We start from the raw sequence: 23,169 nt of genomic DNA, 5'->3' as shown, positions 1-23,169 counted from the left end.
TAACCAAAACACAAGTCAGCTGTTTTAGCAGTAAAAAATGAAACGTTCCGATAGCAAAACGATGACCAAAAACGTGTGAAAACCGGAGCACCTAAAAACGAAAATCTCGGTTTTGGTCCCAAAACGAAAACGAAAACGAAAAGTGAAAACCGGAGCATGCCTGATAATTCGAAATTGGTTTTAGATACTAGACTTCTGCATGAATGTACTCATTTGCGGCATAACAGTACTGCACAGTAGTGAAGTGTTTTAAAAAACACTGCACTCATTCTTTACTGTACAGTATACTCTATAGGCCAGAAGCACATCATTTTTAGTGTACTCACTTTGAGTGAGTACAGTATATGGTTGTACTCTTCGTGAGTGAGTACTACATTTTTCCTTTTTTAAAGACGCTGTACAGCTTGTGTGTTGACTGTGTACAACTGTGCAGATGAGTGCAGTATTTTTTAGTAAGTGCATAAACATGAATTATAAGGAGAACGACGCTCAAATGAAAATGATATTGAAATAGTCAAAAAATGCAAACTAACTCTTTTAGAGTACATAGACTCAATAGTTATGGAAAATTTAAAAAAATATCACAACTTTGCTCTGTTTTTGTTTCCATCCACCAATAATCCACCAATTAGCTAAATTCTCAGATAACAGGCATAGCGACATATCTCCGCGCGACATATCTCCGCTCGGTACAATTTTCGAGCGGAATTATGTCGTTTTTTTTTGGCGGAGCTATGTCGTTTTCAAAACGTCATATCTCCGCGCGGAGTTATGCCGCTTTTAAAACGACATATCTCCGCTGAACAAAAAGCGACATATCTCCGCGCGGAGATATGACGCTTCAAGGCGACATATTTCCGCGCGGAGTTATGTCGCTATGAAAAGTTACATCTCCGCCGATTTATTAGCAACTCATCTTTCAATAGAATAAATTTAATGTTTTTTTTTAAATTAAACTAAACTATACACATTTTAAAAATAAGGAAAGGTTATTCTCATAGCTCTAGATTAGTAAGAATAACTTTCACTTATTTTCAAATTGGTTTAGTTTATGTTTTTTTCACTGTAAAGACGGTCGCACAAATTCTGTCAGAGAATTGCCCATATTACATACATTTATTTAATGTGCATGAAACTTAGTTTATTATTTTAATTTTTAATTATATATATAAACATTACGGATAGCTTCTTTGACAACTTGTTGACACGTTGGACATTTTGGTTCACCACTGTCAGGATCGTTAGGATCATCGTTCTGTTCTTGATTATGAGCCAGAATTTGATCCCAACATGCTGCACAAATATTCACATGATTACATGGGCGCAATAAAACCGATTTTGGTTCGATGAGAAATACATTGCAGGGATTCATTTGAAATATAGATGAATCGGATATTTGACTGGATTTTGAGTATATATGCATGTATATGTACGTATATATTATATATTATACATAATACATTATTCATTCAAGTGTAAGATGAGTCTCTAATAAATCGACGAAGAAATGTCGTTTTCAAAACCTCATATCTCCGCGCGGAGTTATGTCGCTCTTAAAACGACATATCTCCGCTGAACAAAAAACGACATATCTCCGCGCGGAGATATGACGTTTCAAGGCGACATATCTCCGCGCGGAGTTAAGTCGCGTTAAAACGTCATATCTCCGCGCGGAGATATGTCGTTTTTTGTTCAGCGGAGATATGTCGCGCGGAGATATGTCGTTACCCCGCTAAATTCTCAGATAACATATAATATTTGCAGATTATTCAGAACCTATTCAAAGCCCTAACATTTATCGTATCTTCAGGATGAGCTTCAAACATATAAAAATGTTAATAAAGCATATAATGAAGATTTTGATGTTTTGCAGTGGTGGTTAATAAATAAAGACCGTTTTCCGCTGCTTTATCAAATTAGCTGCAAGATACTAGCAGCTCCCGCGAGCAGTACTGCACCGGAAAGGGCATTTTCTGTTGCCAAAAATTTAATTTGCGAAAAACGGTCAAAAATTGCCACTACTGAAGACATGGTAAATAAAATAATGTTTCTTCATTACAATATAAATAATTTAAATATAGATTTCTTAATAACATAAAATAATATTATAATTAGTTTTAATTTAAATAATAATAATTTCTAAATTCTTTTTTTATAATAAATACATTTAAAACGAACATACATACATACACACGAGAACTATATATGTGTGTATGTACCAGTCATGAAGTTTCACTCACTGTACAGTAAGTAAACTGCACACCAAAACACTGTACAGTATGTTGACTGCTGCACACCAATTTTGCTGTACTCATTAACAGCTGTACAACTATGGAATGAGTGAGAACACTGTCAATCAAAACAGACAATACTACCCTACTCACTCACACCCAAATATACTGTGCAGAAATAAGAGTGTGCCCACATTTAGAATAAATGATTCATTTGTCGTTTTGGATGCATTCATGCAGAAGTCTATTAGATACTACACAAATCCTACCATATACATTTTTTGTAACTAAACAACTGCATATAGTTTCGTATTTCAAACAAAAATCGCAAAATCTTTACCAATTTTTGGTATTTTTTTATGAATACGATTTGGTTGGCTTCATGTTATCTGTTTTCTAATTAATAATTTGTGGAATAATATTTTGTATCAAAGCGCAAACTAAAGATGGCTATTACCATTTTGGATCTACCATTTGAAGTTCTGATTCTTATCAGTCAACAAATTGAAGCATTTCACGATAAAGTCAACTTTGCCAGATCTCATCCAAAACTGTGGAATGTATTTGCTTATCACCACCGCAAAAATGTTCAAAATGAAATTACATTTACTAACAACGAAGAGTTTAAGTATATGATTACTCATTTCGATTTCATTCTGGAATGGTGGGGTTCAAGTGTTATATCAATTAAGAATCCATATAATGATGTTGAATCTGGAGATTTATTGGAAATGGCTGCCAAATTTTGCCCAAATCTGAAACACATACAATTTGTGATACATGGAGACAATCTTCGGAAAGTTGAACAGTGTGTGTCAAAATGTGAAATGCTCAATGAAATTGAATTGCGTATCGAATATCCCTTTAATTGGAATTATACCCCCGAAAATGATTATCATCTAGATAAAGTAATTAAATCATTGCAAAGTTTAACAAATCTGCGATATATTAACTTTGGATCCCATGCGTTAAAAAAAGATGAAAGTGAGTAAAAATTTTACATATTTCATCTTTATAATACATTAATTTATTGCAGGGACAAAATTAAATGATTTGGTTCAGTTAGACGAATTACAAATTGGACCAATTCAGGCCGATGAAGTTGATGACCTGACCTCTTTACTTGGACATTTGATAGTCCTAAGAATCAAATACTATCCCGATACAAAAACGTTATCTAAATTAGCAAAATATTGTGGAAATTTGCAAAAATTAAGCCTAGAGGATTATGACAATAGATCCTATATGTTAGAGTTTTCTAGGAAATGGAGAATTCCATATTTTCCCAAATTAACCTACTTGCACATATTTAAGGGAACCGCGAGAAGTGATTTTCTCTATCACTTGGACAGTCGATACAATAATCAGCTTAAAGTTCTTAACATTCCTTGCTTAAGAATGAGAAAACGGGAAATCAAGCGTGTTAGTGAGTTTAAGGTTCTAAAGGAACTATTCTGTACGGAAATACAGAAGAAATCAATTGATGTACTTGTAAAAATGCAACTGGAACGAATCGATTATTGGAATTCAATGAAATCAGAATTTCATGTACTGCGCTTGGTGAAAGAATCTACATATTTGACGAGTATGAGATGTTCAATTAGGAACTGGAATAAAAAGTTTTTTTGTGATTTTCTGGATATATTAGAAAGAAAGGGCTTTCAAGCTGACCGGCCATTTCAGCTCGATATTTTATTTATCCAAAATGACGATCTAAAAAAAGAGTTTATAGTTGAGGTAAATAAAATATATATTTCACAATTATTCATATAAATACTGTAATTTTGCTTTTTTCAGTTTACATCTATACCGAATTCAAATCTAATGAGCTTGAGACTAATTTAAATTTAGAAATAAAGTTAAATTCTTATTAACCTCTGTACATTGCCTGATAAAATAATACATATACTATAAAAAATCAAAAATTTAAAAAGTCCTAAGAATCAATAGTTTGTAATATTATCAAACAAAATAATAATTTCACTTCAGTTACGGAAAACATGGAATTGCGCTTTACTTTGAGCCTGTGGTAAAATAACTATTTGTTGTTTTGTAAAAGCATTTTAATTCGATATTCAACTATTTTGATTACTTATGACCCTAGGATGAATAAGGAAATACTTTCTGTCAACATTAACATGTTTATGGGCAGCAGCCACAAGAACAAATCACATACAAAGAGTTGAGTTGATATACGATCGAACAGTTTTAATTAATTAATATCTTGATAAATCGAATTCGGAGACTAACAGAGCATAATAGTCACTTTCGCCTTTCTTCATCTAAGAAATAATAAATGAGATTAGAAATTAACATCCACAAACATACATTTATTCGCACACTTAAGGCAGAATTTGAAAAATTGTTCGGTAAAAGAGTAAAAAATTCTCGGTGACTTTTAAGTATTATGCGACAATGCCTGAACATTTGGCGAGCAACGCTAATTATGCCCTAGGAGAATTGCAAAAAGCAAAATGGGTATAATACCCCAACTGAAATGTATATTTCATTAACCTAGTTGAAATAACAATCTCTATTGTTTATCCGACTTGTATCTAATAAACGCAAAGATACAATTGAACTTTAAGATACACATTGAATAAAGAAGTGAGACTTTTGTCATTATACACCTTGCTTGTCTCAAGTAGCAGCCGATTACTAGGGTATTTAGCCATTGCATCCTCTATACTTTCTAGATCTTGTTTGTTTTAAATTTAGACCAAGCAAAATGCCATAGGGCTTTATAGTATAGCTAAACATGTCGTTTGTACCTTTACTCAAACATAGTATAGCGCAAATAAATATTTATACTGCCATTTCTAGTTTGCCTCTCAACCTGTATCCTAAACTGTGCTTGAAAAATGATTCACACTTTTGGAAATCAATCACATAAATTTGAAAATCCCAGATTCATTTAAGAATTCATGAATTGAAACGAAACGACAGCCAAAAAAAACGCTGCCATGGAGACGATTTGTCATTTCTTTCGCACCAATTATATATTGGCAAACTGTGAAGATGTGATAGCCAAGAAGGCGTTCTCTTTGAATTTATCCCATTATCAAATGTCCGAGTTACCAGAAATTATCAAGAACTGCGAGTCGTTGATGAAGTTGTACCTTAATCAAAATCGATTAACAAAGGTAAAGCGCTGACATCTACTGAATCTATATACATATACTATATCTATAACTATGTAATTATAGATTCCCTCATGCCTTGGAAATCTGATGCGGTTGCAAGTACTGGCGCTGGACTATAATAAACTCAACGACTTTCCCTTGTGCATCTGTGAATTGGTCAGGTTAAAGTTCTTGAATGTCAGTTGCAACAATATTATTTGCTTGCCGGCGGAACTGGGACATTTGACGGAATTGGAGGCCTTTTGGTGCAATAATACGGGTCTACGCATCTTACCATCTGAAATAGCCAACTGTGAACGACTTCAAACTTTGGGAGTTCGTGGAAATCGACTGCGTACATTGCCCAATTCCATAGGACACCTTTCGGAATTACGTTGGTTTACAGCGGAAAACAATGAGCTCGCTGAGCTGCCATCCACATTTGGATTACTGCAAAGCTTAATACATCTAAATCTGAAGGGGAATCAATTTGGACGCTTTCCACGCCTGATCATGGCAATGTCCAAATTGAAGTTTGTCTTCCTTAATCAGAATCAAATTCAAGACGCACCAACACAATCTGATCTGGAGCAACTGCAAAACCTACGCATGTTGAATTTGTCCAGGAATCCCATCAGTCGACAGCCCGAGTTACAAAAGCTAGCACAGGTAAAAAATCTGGACTTTGGTATTAAGTATGTTTCAAATTAAATGAAATTGCAGCATCAAACCAACATTTATGTGGAAATGGTGGATGAACTATTCCACGAATCGAGCATCACACTGCGAAGATACAGGCCAAACGTACACGACGACGAAGAAGTAAATCCCGAAGCTGGCCAGGAATCCTCTTCCGATTGGGCAAATAGCGTACGCACCAGCCAATTGGACAGTTCCGAGGAGAGCGCTTTGGAGAATACCATTGAAGATATTAGCGTGATGCTGCCGGAAATGTCTCGTTATGTCACAACATTTTAAGACAGATGCAAATAGTAATAAATCCGTTGTGAATGTTTATTTGTGGGCTTGTGTTTGTGTGTGTGGGTAACAAGTTAACATAACGATTGAAATGCCGATTTCAGAGCGGGGTTAGCCTCAATGTGAGCAATCCCTTTAAATTTCAATATTTAACTAGACATTTTCTTGATGAGCTCCTCATCTTGCATGGACATGGCTGTCAACTTCTTGCCAATCTTTTCGTGTATGTCCAAGTATTTGGCCACACATCTATCAATGCAAACCATTTCTCCTTTGCCTGCAAATCGATGATTAGTAAAATATTGTTAATCCAACGTACAAATCACAATTTCAAATCAACACTCACCCAACTCCGATTCACCATAGCGTGGTGGAATGCATTTCTTGTGACAAGCGTTTGTCATGCGGTTATATAAATCCGACATCATTTCAATTTCCATCTCTTGCATCAGCTGTAATTTGGCCTGGTCAGCCACGCTTATTTGGGGCATTGCCATTTTAAATGTGTACGATTTTAATTCTTTTTATAAGTTTTGCTGGTTATGTCAACAATATAACGTTGAGGTTTATTTAGTCGAAACGCCTGCTAGAAATAGTGTGATCGTATTCGCCTTGATTAGCTTTTTTCATGCGGTCCCGCACACGTAATGTTTCGAATCGGCGGTTGTCCACAGATCTTTTTGAAAGCACAAATGCATATACTCCACCAACAGTTAAAATTCCCCTAATAAATGCACAAACACAGTTTATTTACAACGGCTCTATTTAATTCATGTATTTGTACAAACCAACAAACAGCAATTCGCCCAGCGTTTCCAAGCGGCATTGTCAAGAGACACAGTGTGACTGTGATCAGGAAAGTAAAAAATACTGTAAAATCTATAGAAAAATACTATAATAATATTTCTATTTATTTTATCGAGTGCCTACTAAAATAGGTACTTTTAAATGTATCGGTACAACTCATTTCAGTTGTACTATTTTTATACAAGCGGTAAAAATGTAGTTACGATGCACATACATACATATATAGACGATTGCATTAAGAATAGGTTTTTATTGACAGTGCATCACAAACCGATCTAGGTTCATATGTGTGCAAATATGCTCATGTGTATGTATACAATGCGTTGTATATTTATTAAAAGATGTTATAAAATTATAATATAATCTAACAAAAAATAATTGCATAAATATGTATGTACACATATAAATTAACAAAACAGGAATGTCACTAACGGATAGAATCGCCATTTTTGCGTTTAAAATTTTGGTTATAAATATCTCAGATTTAATGAAAAAATCAACATCACAAACAAGTTTTGACTATGCTCTTCTATCCAAAATTGTAAAAAATGCTTGTATAATATGTACATAGTACAAATTATGTTTGGTAAAGAACTAAAGTCAATATTTAGGAATGTGTTTCATATATACATATATATGTATTTCATTATTGCACATTGCCCTTTTATGGGTCTATCGAATGGGTTTGTAGCATTTAACTGGGTTTTACGCCGAACCAACTCATCTTATAATCCAATGTGTCATGCAATAGTTTCTCCTCCTCTTGGGAAAGCTGCAATAGTGTGGATACTGCGCGTACAAGATGACGGGCTTCAACCTATTGAGGGATAAATGGGTATAAAATGGTTTTGCATTGGAAATTTAACAAAGTTTACCTCTCTGCTTGTTAAAAATTTTATAATGACGTGTTTTAAATATTTAAAATTCACTTCATCCATTATAATGCAATTTGGTTTATTATCCGATTGAAAGGATTCAATCGGCGCGTGGGAGATCCTAAGGGCGGGTATTACTTGATCCGTATCAACATCAATGGTTGCTGATTGCGAGCTTCGAAATTCTTTTTGCAATGTTTTCTTAAGGTCACCAAGTCGTTGACTTAATGTTTTTATTGTCTACAAAAAATATAAATATTTTTAATTTGAATATATTAGTTTTATATTTTATTACGCTTGCCTTATTCTTTTCAATAATTTCCCGTTGGGATTGCTCATATTTCGCCAAGTCTTTTTCGTTTTGTTGAGCTGCCTCATTGAGCGCTTGGAGTGCCACACGAGCCTCTTTCACATCATTTTCAAGTTGTTTATTTTTATCATGCAGATCGTTTGATTCGTTTTGCTCCAGACGCAATTCCTTTTTAAGCAGCTCTTCGCTTTGCGAAATTTCCGCATTACGCAATAATGCTGTTAGTTTTTCTTCACGCTCTATTTCCAAATGCGTTTGACTCTCATTGAGCTGATCTTGCTTTTCGGTAATCTGTGTTCGCAACTTTTGAGCAATTTGCTCAGCATTCTTGACATATTCGCTAAACCGTTCATCGGCTGTTGCAATTCGCATTTTGAGATCTTTATTTTCGGCAGTCAGTGTTTCCTAAGTTTTGGGCAGTTGAGTGCAGTTAAGTTGAAACATAATTCGATTGTGTTTTGTACATTTAAAAGTGAACTTTAATACATATAAACAAATAGGTTCTACAAATAATTAGGAAGGGAAATGACAAGGCAAGGCAACCACCAAATGGCTTAATGGCAAAATAATCCAAGTAGTATATAACAAAGCGTAAGAAGGAAGGTTTTACTGGCAAACAGAATAGTTAGTTGTTAGTAAACAAATTAAGCTAATACGAATACGTTTGTGCGTGTTATTGGCTCCACAGATAACCGTCAACGTCGGAAGATATACTCACAGATTTATTGCGCTCGAAAAGAATCTGCTGCTCATTCTCTTCTCGACACTCTTTAAGAGCCACTGTCAATTCGTCCACCTCGTCTTCTAACAATTTAATCTGTGTTATCCAAGCACACAAAATAATTATTGAAACAAGTTGGAGTGGAATTCAATAAAATCTACCCACCTTTTCGTTGCGTTGCTTAATTTCAATGTGGGCTTTCTCAAGCTCAAAGGCGACTTGCTTGCGACTCTCTATGGCATCATCTCTGGCCTTTAATGCCTTGCGTTTTTCAGTCGTTTCCTCAGCGACCTGCTGAGAAAGGCGACTGACTTGCTTCTCCAGAGCAAAGTTCTGCCCACTCCATGAGCTTTTTATATCGGACAATTGCAAATGCGTCTCTTCCAGATGCTGCTCCAATAATTTGTGTTCATGCACTAGTGCCTGCACTTGCTGATCTCCACTTAATTTGGCCAACGTTTCGAGACGTGATTGCTCAACAATTTGCATGCGCATTTTCAAGTTGCGATTCTCTTCTTGAACAGCAGCTAGTGTTGTGGTCAGTTGGTTCTTCTCATGCTGCGTGGCATGACGTAACTGCTCTAGTTCATCGCGTAGATCTTCGGCAATCGGTTCAATCGTACGCAGCCGATCCATTTCCTGGTTAAGATTTTCAATTTGCTGCTGATACTGACGTATGGAGCTCATATGATCGACGGCTTCCTGCTCACGAAAGCCCATTAAGTTTTTCAGTTTGTCAATTTCCACTTGTTGTAGATTTTGTATTTTCTCCTGTTCCTCACAATAGATATCCTTTTGCGTCTGCGCTACTCGCACGCTCTCCAATAATATCTCGTTGGTCTTGTCCACTCTCGTCTTCTCCTCCTGCAATTGCTGAAGACTCTGACTGAGACTGGACACTCTGGAGGTGAGCTCATTGCATTGCCCACGAAGCTGGCACAATTGTTCAGACTGCTTGAAATATATAAACAGTTGTTTTTCCAGAGATAATATACGATATAAATAGATAATGTTTGCTTTGACTTTACCTCATTGTAGATGCCACCGCCCACATCATCAGCAAAATTGGAATTTATGCTAATACGACGGCTACGTAAGCGATAGTTGTTGTTGTTATTGTTGGTATTATTGTTTAAGTGCCGCTGATGCGGTTGCGATGTCGACGTGGACACATCATCGCCAGTTTCCTCCTTAATTTTGTTTTTTAACGTTGCAAACATTTTGGGAACTGTCGCAAGTTTTGTGTATTGTTTTTGGCGCAAGCTAAACGAATTACATATGCATTTAGTTTATCGCCATGGGCTACAACATGCGGTTACAAGCAGCTCGTTTTACTTTTGTACAATCACTCCATTTAATGCCAGCCTTTAATTTGCTTGTTTATCTATGTAATGTAAATTTATTTAAATTTGCAGTCTATAATTCTTCTTCTTTAGGGAACTACATACGTGAAGGCAGAGCTTGCCACCTGACAAATTTGACATATCTGGCAGCACAGTACGCAATTCTATCAACGTATTGTGTGCTATCGATAACATCTGATATAGACGCCAAAATCATCTGTGAAGAGCGCGCTCAATTTTTATAATTGTTTATAAATTGTTAGCATTTTTCATTGAATCATTTCTACATATTTACCAATAGTTCTCATATTAAGTGGAAAATGGATCAGGACCAGTCAAAACAAAATCCACGGGATGTGCATGACAGCGATGCCATGTGCACATCATCTTTAAAGGAGATCTCATTGATAGAAACCATGACAAGTTTTCTTGCGGAAAACGGAGCCGCTGAGGTAGACCCAAGGGTTTTGAAAAGCCTAGCTGAAGCGCTATCCAAACGTATAAATGAGTAAGTACAAAGTTCACTAAATTCTTATTGTACACTTTTTTACCTTTACGTACATTTATACATACACACATATGTATCTACATTTCTTTGAAGTTTGTTTGGTAATGCACTTTCGCAAGTGCATCAAGTTGGCATTGATCCAAAACTAAATTTATAATAATTAGTGATACACTGACGCAACGTTAGATGTTGATGATCCGCAACACACAAGAGTACTACAACTTTTTGTTGACTTTCACCCATCTGAAGCAGAGCAAGAAACTACATGAACTGACAACGAAAGATCATATTTAATTAACAGATGAGCACTGAGAGTAGAAGGTTCCTGCATTGCTATCATCAACTCCCCCATACAGTCATACATACATATGTATGTATGTATGTATGTATGTAGACGTGTACCGACGTTCGGGTGTGTGATGTACACACATGCATAAGTACATAACCCACCCCATTTTACGCTGGCGCGAGAGCGCAAGCAACACGAGCCATATGGTGGTACGGTGGGTGAGCTGAGCGCTCCGGAAAACATGAGAAACACATCTGCCTCACTAAATTCGTATGTATGCATGTGTTGTGTTATACATGTGGTGAGCGCGTTTTCCTTACGGAGCGAGCGCACGGATGGATGAATGATGCTGCCGTTGTCGCTGCTTCTGGGGTTTTCTCTCGGTTATCTTGATGCGCATTTTCAGTTCTATTCTGGCATTCGGTTTATTTAGACATTTAATGAAGAGCATTATTTTCAATATTTCGTATTTGAGTTTGCCTCGTTTGTTGTGATTTTGCTTCGTCTCACGCCTATCAGTTTTTGCTTTTGGTGTATTTGTTTAAACAATGTGTACACACACATAACATAGTAGCCAAATAACGTTGGGTACAGTGCATATACAATGTACATATGTAAATGTTTGTACATAATACGTTACAAAGTGCTTTATATGTACATATGTACATACATACAATAATAGTGAGAATTAAAACTCAGAACTTGTGACAGATAAACGCGATGAACGCTCAAGTTTCAGACCAACGACGTTGCTAAATTAACGAAATATATTGTTATATAAATTGCATATGCATATATATGTGTGCGTGTAAGTGTATTTGTGTGTGTATAAATTACGGATACGCGCCTCATTTTGTTGTTGATTTCCTTTGTCGATGCTGCGAGTCTAAATATAGTACATAGTGGAAAAATATGTACATACATATATATTTGTTAGAAGCAATACTATTTATGAGTGCGTAGTGCACTAATGAGATTTAATCCAAGCGATAACGGTGTACGCACATACAAGTGTGTGAGAGTGTGTGTGTTTTTATACACATAAGGATGATTTCCATTGTTAGACAGTTACCCCTACAGTCTTGTTGTTTCAATGACCCTCCGATGCGGGCTGCAACTTAAAAAGCACCCCATACTATGCTTCTCTGCAGTACAGTTGTAAACAACACTAGCGATTAGCGGACCATTATTTTTTTCAGTGCACTGCGCTCTAATGTCAATGCATCTCAATTTAGTGTTGACAAGATGCCTTTATTTATGGTCAGACGCTTCGAACAAGTTACTTGTTTACGTTTTAGCTTTACCCCAATTAATGGGGGTTGTTTTTCTTATTACGAAAAATAACAACATTCCCAGAGTATTTGGCGCCAAGTCACGAATGTTGTTAATTATTTTCAAGGCCCTTAAAATCCAACAGTCTCCTCAATTTTAATGCAAATCATTTACAGGTATTTTAGGTATTACGGATAATTTGTTTGTTATAGAATTTCACCTACTCATTATTTTCGGCTTACTTGCTTACTTAAAAAGACGACGAACAAAGCTGTCAGTCCTTTGGCTTTGCATACCATTTTATTTCTAAAATTTAGAAAAGGTTTGTTAGGTTTAATTATATAAGTAAGTAACAGTTGTATATACAGCATAAGTTGTTGAGTCAAGATAGATCTCAAGAACTATAAAGGATTGAGAGATTAGATTCTTCTTTAATAGCACTCACACTCCTAGTATTCTGTCAAATGTGGATTTAATATAATTTTTTACATGTTTTTACGTTTACATATTATGGCATGAAATTTCAAAGTAGAACTTATACATATATAAATGTTTATAAGTAAAGGGTCAATTAAAGTCAAAACTTGACTGCAGATTTTTTTACTAGTTTTGATTTAAGACTATAACAGATCGTTCATTATTCTTGAATCAATGGAGAAGTACAAATCTATGTTATTAGCTTTTATTTTTAGGATAAAAAGTTTCTAAATTTCCCCATAATTGTATAATAAAATATGTTAGGCAAAATTCTGACATTTCACTTTTGACTATCTTAATTAAATGGGTCAGAAGGCGACACCTGTTGTGTACAAATTCAATCCTTATCCGTTTTCTACACAATCCAATTGATTTTTAGCCGCAGCAGTAACCATAGCTATGGGGGGACAACCGAGTCAAAACAAATCGGTTTGTAACAACAAAACAGAACATAACAGAACGGAACATTAGCAATTGTTGCCCAGAGGAATTGGACATGATAGTTGCATATTATATTTGTGTTTTTTGCTCATTTCCCAAAATAATTTTGGCACACGGTGTACGTACGGTAATAAAGCAAAACGCACACGTGAAGTGCGCCAAAATGCGTGTCCCACATGTGTCGACGTCGACGTCGTCGTCGTCGTCGTCGTCGTCGTCTTCGTTGTCGTCTGTCGCCTGGTTCATGAGCGGTAGCGGGTTGGTTAGCTGACAGACGAACGCATCAGAGATTCAGCAGAGAGATGCCCTCAAAATGAGCATCTAAACATATATTTATGTGCACTCTAGGCACAGTGTGCGTGTGCGTGTGTGTGTGCGTGTGTGTGAAGAGTGCTTTGCTCCTGGTGCGGCAGCTACGCAATCATTTCGGGGACATTTTCCCATCACCAACTATCCGCCATCCGGCAGCGCAATGACTCATTGACGCCGTGAAGTATCGCACGTAAATATATAGTACATACATATATAATCGACTCGATACTGAGTACTTGCTGCAGTGAAGTTGCAGTTATACTTAGACTGGTGTGCCGCAAAGCTATTTAGGATAAGCTCGACAAACAAAACCAAAACCAAAACCAAAACCTGCAAGGTGACGCATGCGATCAATTTAATTAAAACATTTCATTTATATCGTCGTTCAGTGTATTAAATGTACTGGAGTGAACAATAACTCAAGGTGCTCGCGTTGTGTTAATGTGAACTAACAAAATATATTCAACTATATCACACTATGGCGGGAATGTTTCGTTCAACGTCTCTCAACAATTCAAATAATTCTCCTCGACCGCCATATAAACGATTTTCAATATCTAATTTTTCGGGCGGCTCGTTGAGGTAAGTTTTCTTTTCAAGTTTTTTTTTTATGTGCTTTGTATTTTTATTTGTGTGTCAATTTTGCATGTTATTCGAATGGAGCCGTACCCAATACAATACTATAGAGATTGTGCTCGGTATGACGTCAAAGTTCAATTTAATTGGGGGAGCCTAGGTGCGCCTTGGTCTTTGGTTCTAGGCAAGAATTTGTACGCTTCACTAAACCCAAGACCGAATTTCAGTTTCCAAATTTGTTTCCAAATACAATGTATGTAAATCAACACACATTCTGTTGTATGCCTATACAAATTAATGTGATATTTTAATTTCATATTAAGTAACTGAATTTTTAGACAATTAAGTAACATTAAGATTGGACGACACAGAAAATAAAGAATGTAATATCTAATAATTTTATATGAATCGATTTGAAACTTATTTTAAACATGTATACTACAAATTAGAGTAAAATAAATGAGTATACATTAAAGCAGTTCTTTTGTTTTTTTTCTGCCAATCAAAAACTCAAAGCCAATTTTTGTTGGATGAAAGATAAAATTCGAAATTTATAAAAAATGTAGAATGCACAATAATTATCGTATTGAATGGAAATAAAGTGGACTTCCCCTCAACTATTATTAAAATTGTTCTTTTATTGAATTTTAATTTTATTAAATGAGAAATACGTTTCTATGCTTTATTTATACATATAACTAGTAGCATTGGGTTCGGTCACAATTCCATATCTGGATTAATCTAGATCTTTGACACGAATTCTTATCATAAAAGTTGACTTCATAACGTTTCCGTAAAGTATGTTCACTTTGCGAATTGCTTAGAACTCGCATTACGTAGTAGATATGCGGTGTTCATAAACTACTCGTTAATTATAGGTGTTAGAAGGCAGCATTTGAATCAATTCAAACCTGTTTAAATTGACCTTTTCACTAGAGAGGAGAGCGTGAGCAACTTTCTGCTAGATTGATTGAAGTTAACCCAATCCATTCAATATTTAGTAATTATCCAAAATACCGAAGATGGTGTAGTAAAATTGACTAGGTCGAGTATTATTTCAAGTGTATTATAATTAAGAAATATCACTCATATCGCCCATCGCTAAGTCTTGGCGTGTGGTGGATTGTGCGACTCGAGCTTAAAATGTTCACTGCGACGGCTTCTCAGTTGAGTCTTGGTCAAAGCCAGCTGCTTCACTGCCGCTCATATTCTCAAGCAATATGATGCACAATTTCGCTCTGGGAACATGGTTTTGCCTGCTGTTTGTGTCGCCAATGTTGGGCATCCGTTTAAAGCCCTGCGAATTGGCTGGGCAACTTTACATATTGGATGTGCCGAAAGAGGAATTGGCCAAGTGGCTGTGCATAGCCGATTTTGAGAGTCGCTTCAACACGCATGTTGTGGGGCAAAGCAATGCGGATGGCTCCAAGGACTACGGCCTCTTCCAAATCAGCGATCGATACTGGTGTGCTCCGCCCTCAAACACATCTTACTACGCCTTCAACGGGTGCAACGTCAATTGCAACGAGCTGCTCATCGACGATATCACAGCGGCAGTTCGTTGTGCTCAACTTATCAGAAAGCAACAGGGCTGGACGGCTTGGTCGGTATTCCCGCAGTTCTGCAACGGAACACTTGTCGACCCGGACGAGTGCTTCCAAAACGACCAAAGCGGCCGCAGTCAATCTAATTCCACTGAAATCCCAGATAATGCAACGGGTTCAACTACAGAGACAAGCATGGAGGAGAATACGACGATTGTCGTGAAGGGAATGGAATGAGATTATTATTATTATTGTAGCATTATGATATCATAACCATATTTATATTTTTAATTTGCATAATTACACCAGAAAATTAAACTATAGATAGAAGCATGTGTTGGTTTTTTTATTAAGCATATGTTGATAAGGCAAAAAAGCAGTTTCTTCTGCTGTTTATTCTATAACTTTATGGGTTTTTATATTTTGTCATTGCAGCACAAGTCCCGGCGGAATTCAAGATGCCACCTTGGAGAATTCATGTAATTATGTTTATCATTTTAATTTCTATGCTGTTTCTATATTTAAAGATTACGCTTAACTTATTAATCTAGAGAAGAGATGATTAGTATTCACATCTTATATAGAAATTCCAAATTTACATTCTGATTCTGAGAGTCCAAAAATATTGCGCGTAACGCAATAAATAACAAGTAGAAATAAAGTCGAGTGTGTTAGAGGAAAATAGTGCGGTAAATATACTGCAAGAATATACTGAATGATATATTTGCTATATGAATTTAGTACTACATGTAAAATATACCATAGAGTACAAAATATACTCTATTGAAGTATGTAGGCGTTTTTTGACATTCAAAAGTATTTCTTAAATAACTTTACAATTTTTATCTGATCACATCCAAATCGTCGTTTTCAGGAATTAGAAAGTTATAACACCATTCTACAGAATGGGTATACAAATCTAAAATCTTCGGAATTTACTTACACACACATTTACTTTCGGTCATTATATTAAAAAAGCAAGCCATGAGAGCAAATTATTGTGTGGTCAGGACTTCGATGCTCAGAATGTCACATACTCGTAAAGCAATAGTTCAGTTTGGAAAGACACTCGTCATTTGTAATTATTCGCAAACCAGTACTCAGATTACTTTTTTTATATTTTTTACTTATTGCCAATATGGGCAAAAACAATGGCTTGCTACCATCAATGTCGCCAAAGACTTCCACCACACATAGCTCTTCCATATGTAGTGGTTGTTCAGGTTGCACAGGTTTGAGATTTTGTATGCTATTCTAATTTAAATCAAAAACATTCTATGTTTATCCCAATTATAGATACCAGTTTCGATGCTGGACGTGCGCCTGGAGGCATACATTCGCCGCTGCAGGGTCGCTCCATGCGGGAGTTGGAGGAGCAGATGTCGACGTTGCGCAAGGAGAACTTCAACTTGAAACTGCGAATCTACTTCATGGAGGAAAGCCAGCAAGGCGTGCGCGGAAAAAATACAGACGAGTCATTAGCGAAACAACTAATAGATTCAAAAATTGAGATTGAAGTTCTGCGAAAGAGAGTCGACGAGAAGACGGAACTTCTAAAGGATGCGGCTCGTGCTATTACGCAACATGAAGAGATACAGAAGAGATCAGACATCGAAAGTCAATCAATGATTGAACAGATGCAGCAATACATACATCAGTTAGAGGTGAGTTCCCAACTAATTTTTACTTAAATTCTTTGCAATAATTTAAAATTTGTAATCTGTAATCGCAGTCAAGTGCCAAGCAGAAAGCAACTAGGAAGTCCCTCGACGTGCTGTCTTCCGAGAAACTCAAGAGTTTGGAAGATCAGGTTAGTTAAAAAATAAAGCAATAATAAAAACAAATACTTACCAAACTTCCATTACTAGGTACTTAAATTGGAGAATGCTTTGATGGAGGCCGATTTGCGTGAGACAGAGTGCAATAAGCAGCTTGATGCAATGGGAAGTGCACTAGCAGATCGACAGGAGAACTTGGCGGCGTGTGAGGCCAAGATTGAGGAACTGGCGATCAAAAATGCCGAACTCGTGGAGCAACTTGAAAAGGAAACTGAAGCCGATGCTATGGCAAGCGTAAGTTTCATTTAAATATTTGCTTTTAATTTTTATGCGTTGCTTTGAAATCGAGCTGGGGCTGTAAAGACACTGACAGTTTGAACTGAACCATTAGCAAACTATAAATCGCCAACGGTTGGAGATAAGTGATACTTTAACTGAGAATCGTCGTTTGCTTTGCGATTTGAGTGCCAGTGAGCTTGAAGTGCAGCGTCAAAATCAATGGATAGGCGAGGCAATTCATATATTAGATGTGCAACAAAAGACAATACATATGATTGAAGTGAGTATTTCTTTCATATGCCTACAACTGCTGACAGCACACCTCTATTGTTACCAAAGGATCTGAACACTGAAAAGGATCGGGCCAATAGAAGCCTTTACGATCGCATGATTGAATACGAAAACGTGATTAACAAGCAAAATAGCCAAGTTAATTTAGTGCGACGCGAAAAAGAATTCTATCAAGATCTGAGTAAGCAATTGCAGTACTTGAGTCGCATTGCTGTGGTTCATCCCATACGTTTCAATTCCATATGTGACTTTCAACTGTCGCAAAACTCCATTCTGGCTGCGAGCCGTATATTCTTTGATTACCAAAGCCTAAGACGAGAGAAGAAATTACAATTTTGCTTGCCAGAGGTGACAATGCCTGAAATAGGAATGATCACGTTAATTTATTGCCTGTTAATCCGCAGCAATATAAAGCTCCAACTCTGCCGTTATCCGTTGCCGCGCCCAGCACGGCTTTCCACAATCATTCGCTTCCGCCATTTACTGGATTGCGTCAATTGTTAGGTCGCTGGTGCTCCTTGCAGTCCAATTGATGACCCTATATTCCTCCCCAAGTTGCCAAGTTGTCAATCGATCAAATAGCAGCACTGTGTTCATCGATGCGCCAATCTGTGTTTCCGGCCAAAAGCGCACCACTGCCCACTGTCTGTGACGATGCCCGAAATCCCGAAATCCAGAGTGGCGCAGGTGTGCGACAGTGCGCTGTGTCCAACTCAAACGTATTCGAATGTGTGTCTCCATGGATCCGTTTTGCAGTTCTAAGTTAATATTGTTAGCATTTAGGGACAGCAGTATTCTTGGGTAATTCATGGATAAAATTTAACGTTATGAAATGGTTGAATCAAAAGCTAAATAAATCGCAAAAAAAATTTTGTACGTACATTTCTGGAATGAATCACTTTAATTTATCACTGTTCACTTTTGATAAGCTGTGTATAGGGGACATATAAAAATAACTAGTATTAGACTGCCTCTCCTCTATTGGGAGCTATTCAAAATAGAGATGCCAGATTTTACGTTAATGTTGGTTGCCATCCTAAAACTATATATTTTCAATTGTACTATATCAAAATAAAATGGCCAATTTCTAATTTTTAGGATGATTCCACGCCCAAGCTTCGCATTCAGTTGGCCGATAAGATATGCGAGCTACAGGATGCCCAAGAGAAATTGGCTGAACGCGAACGGGTCCATGAGAAAGCTTGTCGCACGATTCAAAAGCTGATGCAGAAACTGAACAGTCAGGAGAGCGAGATCAAGCGCATGAAGCAGACGCAATTGGTAAATAGACTTTTATGGCAATCAAATATATATGTATATGTTAATTGTATTTATTTCGCAGAACCAACCACCATCCGCACAGCGTCATTCTCTGAGTGATACTGAGACGTGCACTGAGGACATCTCACACAGCCTGAAACAACGTTATGAGCTGCAGATTCTGGAACAGGACGAACTCATTAAGCAACTGCAATCGGAGGTGAAGAAGAAGACCGCTAACTTGCAGAATCTTGTTAACAAAGAACTGTGGGAGAAGAATCGTGAGGTAGAGCGACTCACCAAGCTCGTCAGTCATCAGCAGTCTGTGGACCATTCAGGAGAGGACTCAACAACAGGCGCTGAGTTGCAGCACTCCTTTTCGGAAGCGGATTACGTGAAAGCTGTGAAGCGCAACAAGTTGTTGCAACAAAAAGCCGATGTGCTGCTTCATCGTCTGAACGAGATGCAGCAGAACGATGCCTTGATTTCACAGCTACGCCACGACCTGCACGCCATGCAAGCCGATGTGGAGAGCGCAAACAAATGGCGGCTTGAGTGTGCTGATGTTTGCAGTGTTCTCACAAATCGTCTGGAGGAACTCGCAGGTTTCCTCAACTCGCTGCTTAAACACAAGGATGTCTTGGGTGTTTTGGCTGCTGATCGTCGTCATGCAATGCGTCGCGCAATTGATCGCAGTTTGGACTTGTCGAAGAGCCTGAACATGACTTTGTCCGTAACGGGCGTTTCATTGGCTGATCAGAGTCTGGCACAGCTAAGCAAACTCTCCGAGATATTGTATACTGAGGCTGATGAATGCAATCGTACTTATAACTCACACGAAGAGATAAATGCTTGCGGAACCGCAACAGTAAAGCAAGAAAACAAGCTTCTCAAGTCGGATGGACAGTTGCGCAAGGAGCGACGTTCGCTGCCATTGCCACAACAACAGCAGGACAATCAGAGCGAATCGGAAGCATGGTCAGAGCCTGACCGCAAGGTGTCCTTGGCCCGTATTGGACTAGAAGATACCTCCAGCAGTTTCGTATACGCTGAAAAACATCGCAGTGAATCCGATAGCGAAGGACACGCCTGCTCAGTGAATTCCCTAAAGCAGGAGCGCAGTCGCAATAGTGAGAAAATCACGCAGCTCGAGTCTCTGATAGCACAGCGCGATGAACGTATATTGCAAGCACAATGCCAATTGGTAGATGCGGACAATCGTTTGAAGCAGGAACAGTTGCGTGTCATTGAAGTAACTCAACAGTTGGAAAAGCTGCGCGCACAAAACGAAACTTTGATCGCTGATCTACAGGCCATTGGCAGTCAGGATGATAGAGAAATAGTTGAGCTGCAGCAACTAATTGAACAGAAGACACAGCAGATCGATCAGCTGCAATTGGCGCAAAATACGTTACGTGCTGATGCACAGATCACTGAACTTGAACTGAAGGAAGCACAGCAAAAAATTGCAGAAATGGACGAAGAGAATACTGCAAGTCTTGAAAGAGCTCACGCTGAATTAACCCAATACCAACGTGAAGCAGCGCAGCGCTTGGAGGAACTGCAAAAGCTGCAGCAAGAAGAGTTGGCTCGAAACTGGGTGGCATTGACCAAGTATGAGGAGGTTAAGACACAAATTATCGAGTTGCAGCGTTCTGTGGAGTTCTACCAAGAAAGTGAAAAGGAACTTAAGCAAATGCTTGTAGAAAATGAGCTGACTGCACGTTCACTCAAAAAAGAAGTCGACGAGAGCACTTTACAAGCCTCCAAAGCAATCGTGGAACGTACAAAAGCATATAACGACAAACTACAGCTAGAGAAACGTTTGGATGAAATGAAGGTGCAGCTGACATTGCTGCAGGACGAGCAAAGACTGCAGCAACAGCAGCAACAATATCCTCAATGTAGTCGTATCAATAGCATCGATGCCTCCCAATCGGGCTACACATCTGAGGAGGTCCCATTACAATTGGCCAATAATAAAGCCAACGTTCCATCTAGTTCAGCGGCTGCTGGACGTATTAACAACCCATCACCGGATTTGGGCATTGAGAGCGATGTGGGCCGAGGTGTAAGCGTGGAACTATCAAATGCCCAGCGGGCACTACTTAAGACTGTGGAGCTTACTGCAAATAATGAAGACACCGATAATATGGACTTAAAAGAAGGTAAGTTGTCTTCATTTCATACAACAAACGAGAAAATTAAAAAAAGCAATTATAAATTTGACAGATTCGTCGCCTGACTCGGAGGCTGCTGCAGCATCATCTGTGGGACAAATAACAATAGTTCACGACTGTGCAAAGGTAGAAAAAGAAATGGCCGAATTGAAACGTAAATTACTGCACACCAAACGTTCATTTGAAGACACCTATAAAAGATTGTGTGCGGTTAACAAAGCTAAAGCACAGGTTGAAAAAGACATCAAGAATCAAATACTTAAAACCCACAATGTACTGCGCAATGTTCGTTCGAACATGGAAAACGTGTTATAACATTTTATTTGATCGAAGCACAACCATAACATTATCATCGCCATGAAAATCGTCCACAAATTGACAAATGTTCATTTTGTTAATATCTCACAAATTTACTATTTACCTGTATTTTACTATTTTACTACTATTATTTCCCTTTTATGTTCTTTGTAAATTACCTCATGTGAAAGTTACTTGCGCAACGAGTTATTAATCTAAATAATAATACTTGCATTTTCCTAAGACTGTATAAAATAAAATGTAAAATAATATATGCAAGAATATCTATACCCTTTTAATATACTGACATCTAAACCTAACTGGTACTGTATTCACCAGAAACCTTCGTTCATATTGAATGACTATAAATACATACATATATAGTAGACAATAAGCACAACACTAACAATTCAGAAAAGTAAACTAATTACATTCATATGTTGCATGAACACATTTCGCTCCTCGGTAGTAAATTAAACTATATCACTACAAATGCCATCTTGCCATATCAAATTAACGATAATATGAGACTAATCTATTAATTTGTTTTCTTTAATCAATTATCCTAATACTTCTTATTTATTTCCCGAATTCGCCATGAATATCGTTTCCAGTTTACAATCGGAACGGACATAGAAATAATATTATGATCTGCTTGTTCTCAAATAATATTCTTCTGTACAATTATGTATAATCTGTACAAATTTGTTGTCAAGAAGATTACTAGACTTAAGTTTTGTACCATGATCCGATAAATAAAATTCATTGTAAATCGTTTTAAACAAAATATTTCTGGTTTTTGTCTTATTAGAATGTTACTATTTATATGCGATTATAGATTAGGCAGGGACGCAAGCATTTAAATGTAACGTTTCGATGGCATTTTATTTGCTTAGCGTTGCCAGATTGGCAGTACTTGTAAGGTTTCCCGTCTACTTCCTTTTATTTATATATTTAAATAAAATATAAAATATTTGTACTATAATTGTACTATAACGTAATTCGTACACTATGCACTTAAATATTTTTAATTTGTGCATTTTGAAACAAAAATATTGGTCATAGTTTATGTTAACGAACAGCTGTGTCTGTTAAAGCTCTGTTTTCGCAATTTTCGATAAAATTATAAGCTTTTCAGGTGCTGTTAGGCAAATAATAAATTTTCCATGGCCACTTTTACGAAAAAATAATAACAAAAATGCATAAAATAAAATAAAATATACAATTTCTTAATTATCATAGAATATTTTCGTTAAAATTACAAAATTAGTTTTAAAC

General features: G+C 37.1%; 7 protein-coding genes across 9 annotated transcripts; 4 read left to right on the top strand and 3 right to left on the bottom strand.

The window, feature by feature from the left end:
- Nucleotides 1–2,537: 2,537 nt before the first annotated feature.
- Nucleotides 2,538–4,117, top strand: LOC133845796 (uncharacterized). The gene is made up of 3 exons (XM_062280368.1): nucleotides 2,538–3,215; nucleotides 3,268–3,968; nucleotides 4,029–4,117. The coding sequence occupies exons 1-3, from the start codon at nucleotides 2,678–2,680 to the stop codon at nucleotides 4,074–4,076; spliced, it is 1,287 nt and encodes a 428-aa protein (XP_062136352.1). The 5' UTR covers nucleotides 2,538–2,677; the 3' UTR covers nucleotides 4,077–4,117.
- A 927-nt stretch (nucleotides 4,118–5,044) lies between these two features.
- LOC133845791 (uncharacterized) lies at nucleotides 5,045–6,370 on the top strand. The gene is made up of 3 exons (XM_062280362.1): nucleotides 5,045–5,374; nucleotides 5,438–6,022; nucleotides 6,077–6,370. The coding sequence occupies exons 1-3, from the start codon at nucleotides 5,195–5,197 to the stop codon at nucleotides 6,329–6,331; spliced, it is 1,020 nt and encodes a 339-aa protein (XP_062136346.1). The 5' UTR covers nucleotides 5,045–5,194; the 3' UTR covers nucleotides 6,332–6,370.
- LOC133845793 (mitochondrial import inner membrane translocase subunit Tim10) lies at nucleotides 6,354–6,828 on the bottom strand. The gene is made up of 2 exons (XM_062280364.1): nucleotides 6,678–6,828; nucleotides 6,354–6,608 (listed from the first exon to the last, which is right to left on the bottom strand). Exons 1-2 carry the CDS (start codon nucleotides 6,826–6,828, stop codon nucleotides 6,481–6,483), a joined length of 279 nt encoding a protein of 92 aa, XP_062136348.1. The 3' UTR covers nucleotides 6,354–6,480.
- Nucleotides 6,677–7,264, bottom strand: LOC133845794 (uncharacterized). The gene is made up of 2 exons (XM_062280366.1): nucleotides 7,120–7,264; nucleotides 6,677–7,055 (listed from the first exon to the last, which is right to left on the bottom strand). Exons 1-2 carry the CDS (start codon nucleotides 7,155–7,157, stop codon nucleotides 6,902–6,904), a joined length of 192 nt encoding a protein of 63 aa, XP_062136350.1. The 5' UTR covers nucleotides 7,158–7,264; the 3' UTR covers nucleotides 6,677–6,901.
- Nucleotides 7,265–7,363: 99 nt separating this feature from the next.
- LOC133845789 (golgin subfamily A member 1) lies at nucleotides 7,364–10,584 on the bottom strand. 3 transcript variants are annotated; one of them, XM_062280359.1, is made up of 7 exons: nucleotides 10,493–10,584; nucleotides 10,073–10,428; nucleotides 9,210–9,998; nucleotides 9,042–9,140; nucleotides 8,315–8,728; nucleotides 8,014–8,253; nucleotides 7,364–7,955 (listed from the first exon to the last, which is right to left on the bottom strand). In XM_062280359.1, exons 2-7 carry the CDS (start codon nucleotides 10,262–10,264, stop codon nucleotides 7,833–7,835), a joined length of 1,857 nt encoding a protein of 618 aa, XP_062136343.1. In that variant the 5' UTR covers nucleotides 10,265–10,428; nucleotides 10,493–10,584; the 3' UTR covers nucleotides 7,364–7,832. The 3 variants fall into 3 exon arrangements, with proteins under 3 accessions (XP_062136343.1, XP_062136344.1, XP_062136345.1); XM_062280360.1 differs by having other exon boundaries at nucleotides 7,368–7,955; nucleotides 9,210–9,995; XM_062280361.1 differs by lacking the exons at nucleotides 7,364–7,955; nucleotides 8,014–8,253; nucleotides 8,315–8,728 and adding an exon at nucleotides 8,763–8,932.
- Nucleotides 10,585–10,707: 123 nt separating this feature from the next.
- LOC133845795 (centrosomin) lies at nucleotides 10,708–22,171 on the top strand. Its single transcript, XM_062280367.1, has 8 exons — nucleotides 10,708–10,895; nucleotides 16,242–16,285; nucleotides 17,103–17,470; nucleotides 17,539–17,616; nucleotides 17,675–17,872; nucleotides 19,253–19,472; nucleotides 19,504–21,582; nucleotides 21,647–22,171. Exons 1-8 carry the CDS (start codon nucleotides 10,708–10,710, stop codon nucleotides 21,907–21,909), a joined length of 3,438 nt encoding a protein of 1,145 aa, XP_062136351.1. The 3' UTR covers nucleotides 21,910–22,171.
- On the top strand, nucleotides 15,020–16,219 carry LOC133845792 (lysozyme B). Its single transcript, XM_062280363.1, has one exon. It carries the CDS (start codon nucleotides 15,483–15,485, stop codon nucleotides 16,041–16,043), a length of 561 nt encoding a protein of 186 aa, XP_062136347.1. The 5' UTR covers nucleotides 15,020–15,482; the 3' UTR covers nucleotides 16,044–16,219.
- Nucleotides 22,172–23,169: the final 998 nt, after the last annotated feature.

Source organism: Drosophila sulfurigaster, chromosome 3 (assembly GCF_023558435.1).
Source record: "Drosophila sulfurigaster albostrigata strain 15112-1811.04 chromosome 3, ASM2355843v2, whole genome shotgun sequence".
NCBI classification, from domain to species: Eukaryota; Metazoa; Arthropoda; class Insecta; order Diptera; family Drosophilidae; genus Drosophila; species Drosophila sulfurigaster.
Note: the sequence above shows the minus strand (reverse complement) of the source record. Positions and strands in the feature narration are given on the sequence as shown.

What these genes read in the sequence shown, in the direction of transcription:
- LOC133845796 (XM_062280368.1), top strand. Translation starts at nt 2,678, where the DNA reads ATGGCTATTACCATTTTGGATCTACCATTTGAAGTTCTGATTCTTATC. An exon ending in TGCGTTAAAAAAAGATGAAA is followed by an intron (nt 3,216 to 3,267) that starts GTGAGTAAAAAT and finishes AATTTATTGCAG; the next exon opens with GGACAAAATTAAATGATTTG. An exon ending in AAAAAGAGTTTATAGTTGAG is followed by an intron (nt 3,969 to 4,028) that starts GTAAATAAAATA and finishes TGCTTTTTTCAG; the next exon opens with TTTACATCTATACCGAATTC.
- LOC133845794 (XM_062280366.1), bottom strand. Translation starts at nt 7,157, where the DNA reads ATGCCGCTTGGAAACGCTGGGCGAATTGCTGTTTGTTG. An exon ending in GGGCGAATTGCTGTTTGTTG is followed by an intron (nt 7,056 to 7,119) that starts GTTTGTACAAAT and finishes TGCATTTATTAG; the next exon opens with GGGAATTTTAACTGTTGGTG.
- LOC133845793 (XM_062280364.1), bottom strand. Translation starts at nt 6,828, where the DNA reads ATGGCAATGCCCCAAATAAGCGTGGCTGACCAGGCCAAATTACAGCTG. An exon ending in CTATGGTGAATCGGAGTTGG is followed by an intron (nt 6,609 to 6,677) that starts GTGAGTGTTGAT and finishes ATCGATTTGCAG; the next exon opens with GCAAAGGAGAAATGGTTTGC.
- LOC133845792 (XM_062280363.1), top strand. Translation starts at nt 15,483, where the DNA reads ATGATGCACAATTTCGCTCTGGGAACATGGTTTTGCCTGCTGTTTGTG.
- LOC133845789 (XM_062280359.1), bottom strand. Translation starts at nt 10,264, where the DNA reads ATGTTTGCAACGTTAAAAAACAAAATTAAGGAGGAAACTGGCGATGAT. An exon ending in TTAAGCAACGCAACGAAAAG is followed by an intron (nt 9,141 to 9,209) that starts GTGGGTAGATTT and finishes TGGATAACACAG; the next exon opens with ATTAAATTGTTAGAAGACGA. An exon ending in AAATTATTGAAAAGAATAAG is followed by an intron (nt 8,254 to 8,314) that starts GCAAGCGTAATA and finishes TATTTTTTGTAG; the next exon opens with ACAATAAAAACATTAAGTCA.
- LOC133845795 (XM_062280367.1), top strand. Translation starts at nt 10,708, where the DNA reads ATGGATCAGGACCAGTCAAAACAAAATCCACGGGATGTGCATGACAGC. An exon ending in TGCCACCTTGGAGAATTCAT is followed by an intron (nt 16,286 to 17,102) that starts GTAATTATGTTT and finishes TCCCAATTATAG; the next exon opens with ATACCAGTTTCGATGCTGGA. An exon ending in TAATATGGACTTAAAAGAAG is followed by an intron (nt 21,583 to 21,646) that starts GTAAGTTGTCTT and finishes TAAATTTGACAG; the next exon opens with ATTCGTCGCCTGACTCGGAG.
- LOC133845791 (XM_062280362.1), top strand. Translation starts at nt 5,195, where the DNA reads ATGGAGACGATTTGTCATTTCTTTCGCACCAATTATATATTGGCAAAC. An exon ending in ATCAAAATCGATTAACAAAG is followed by an intron (nt 5,375 to 5,437) that starts GTAAAGCGCTGA and finishes ATGTAATTATAG; the next exon opens with ATTCCCTCATGCCTTGGAAA. An exon ending in AGTTACAAAAGCTAGCACAG is followed by an intron (nt 6,023 to 6,076) that starts GTAAAAAATCTG and finishes ATGAAATTGCAG; the next exon opens with CATCAAACCAACATTTATGT.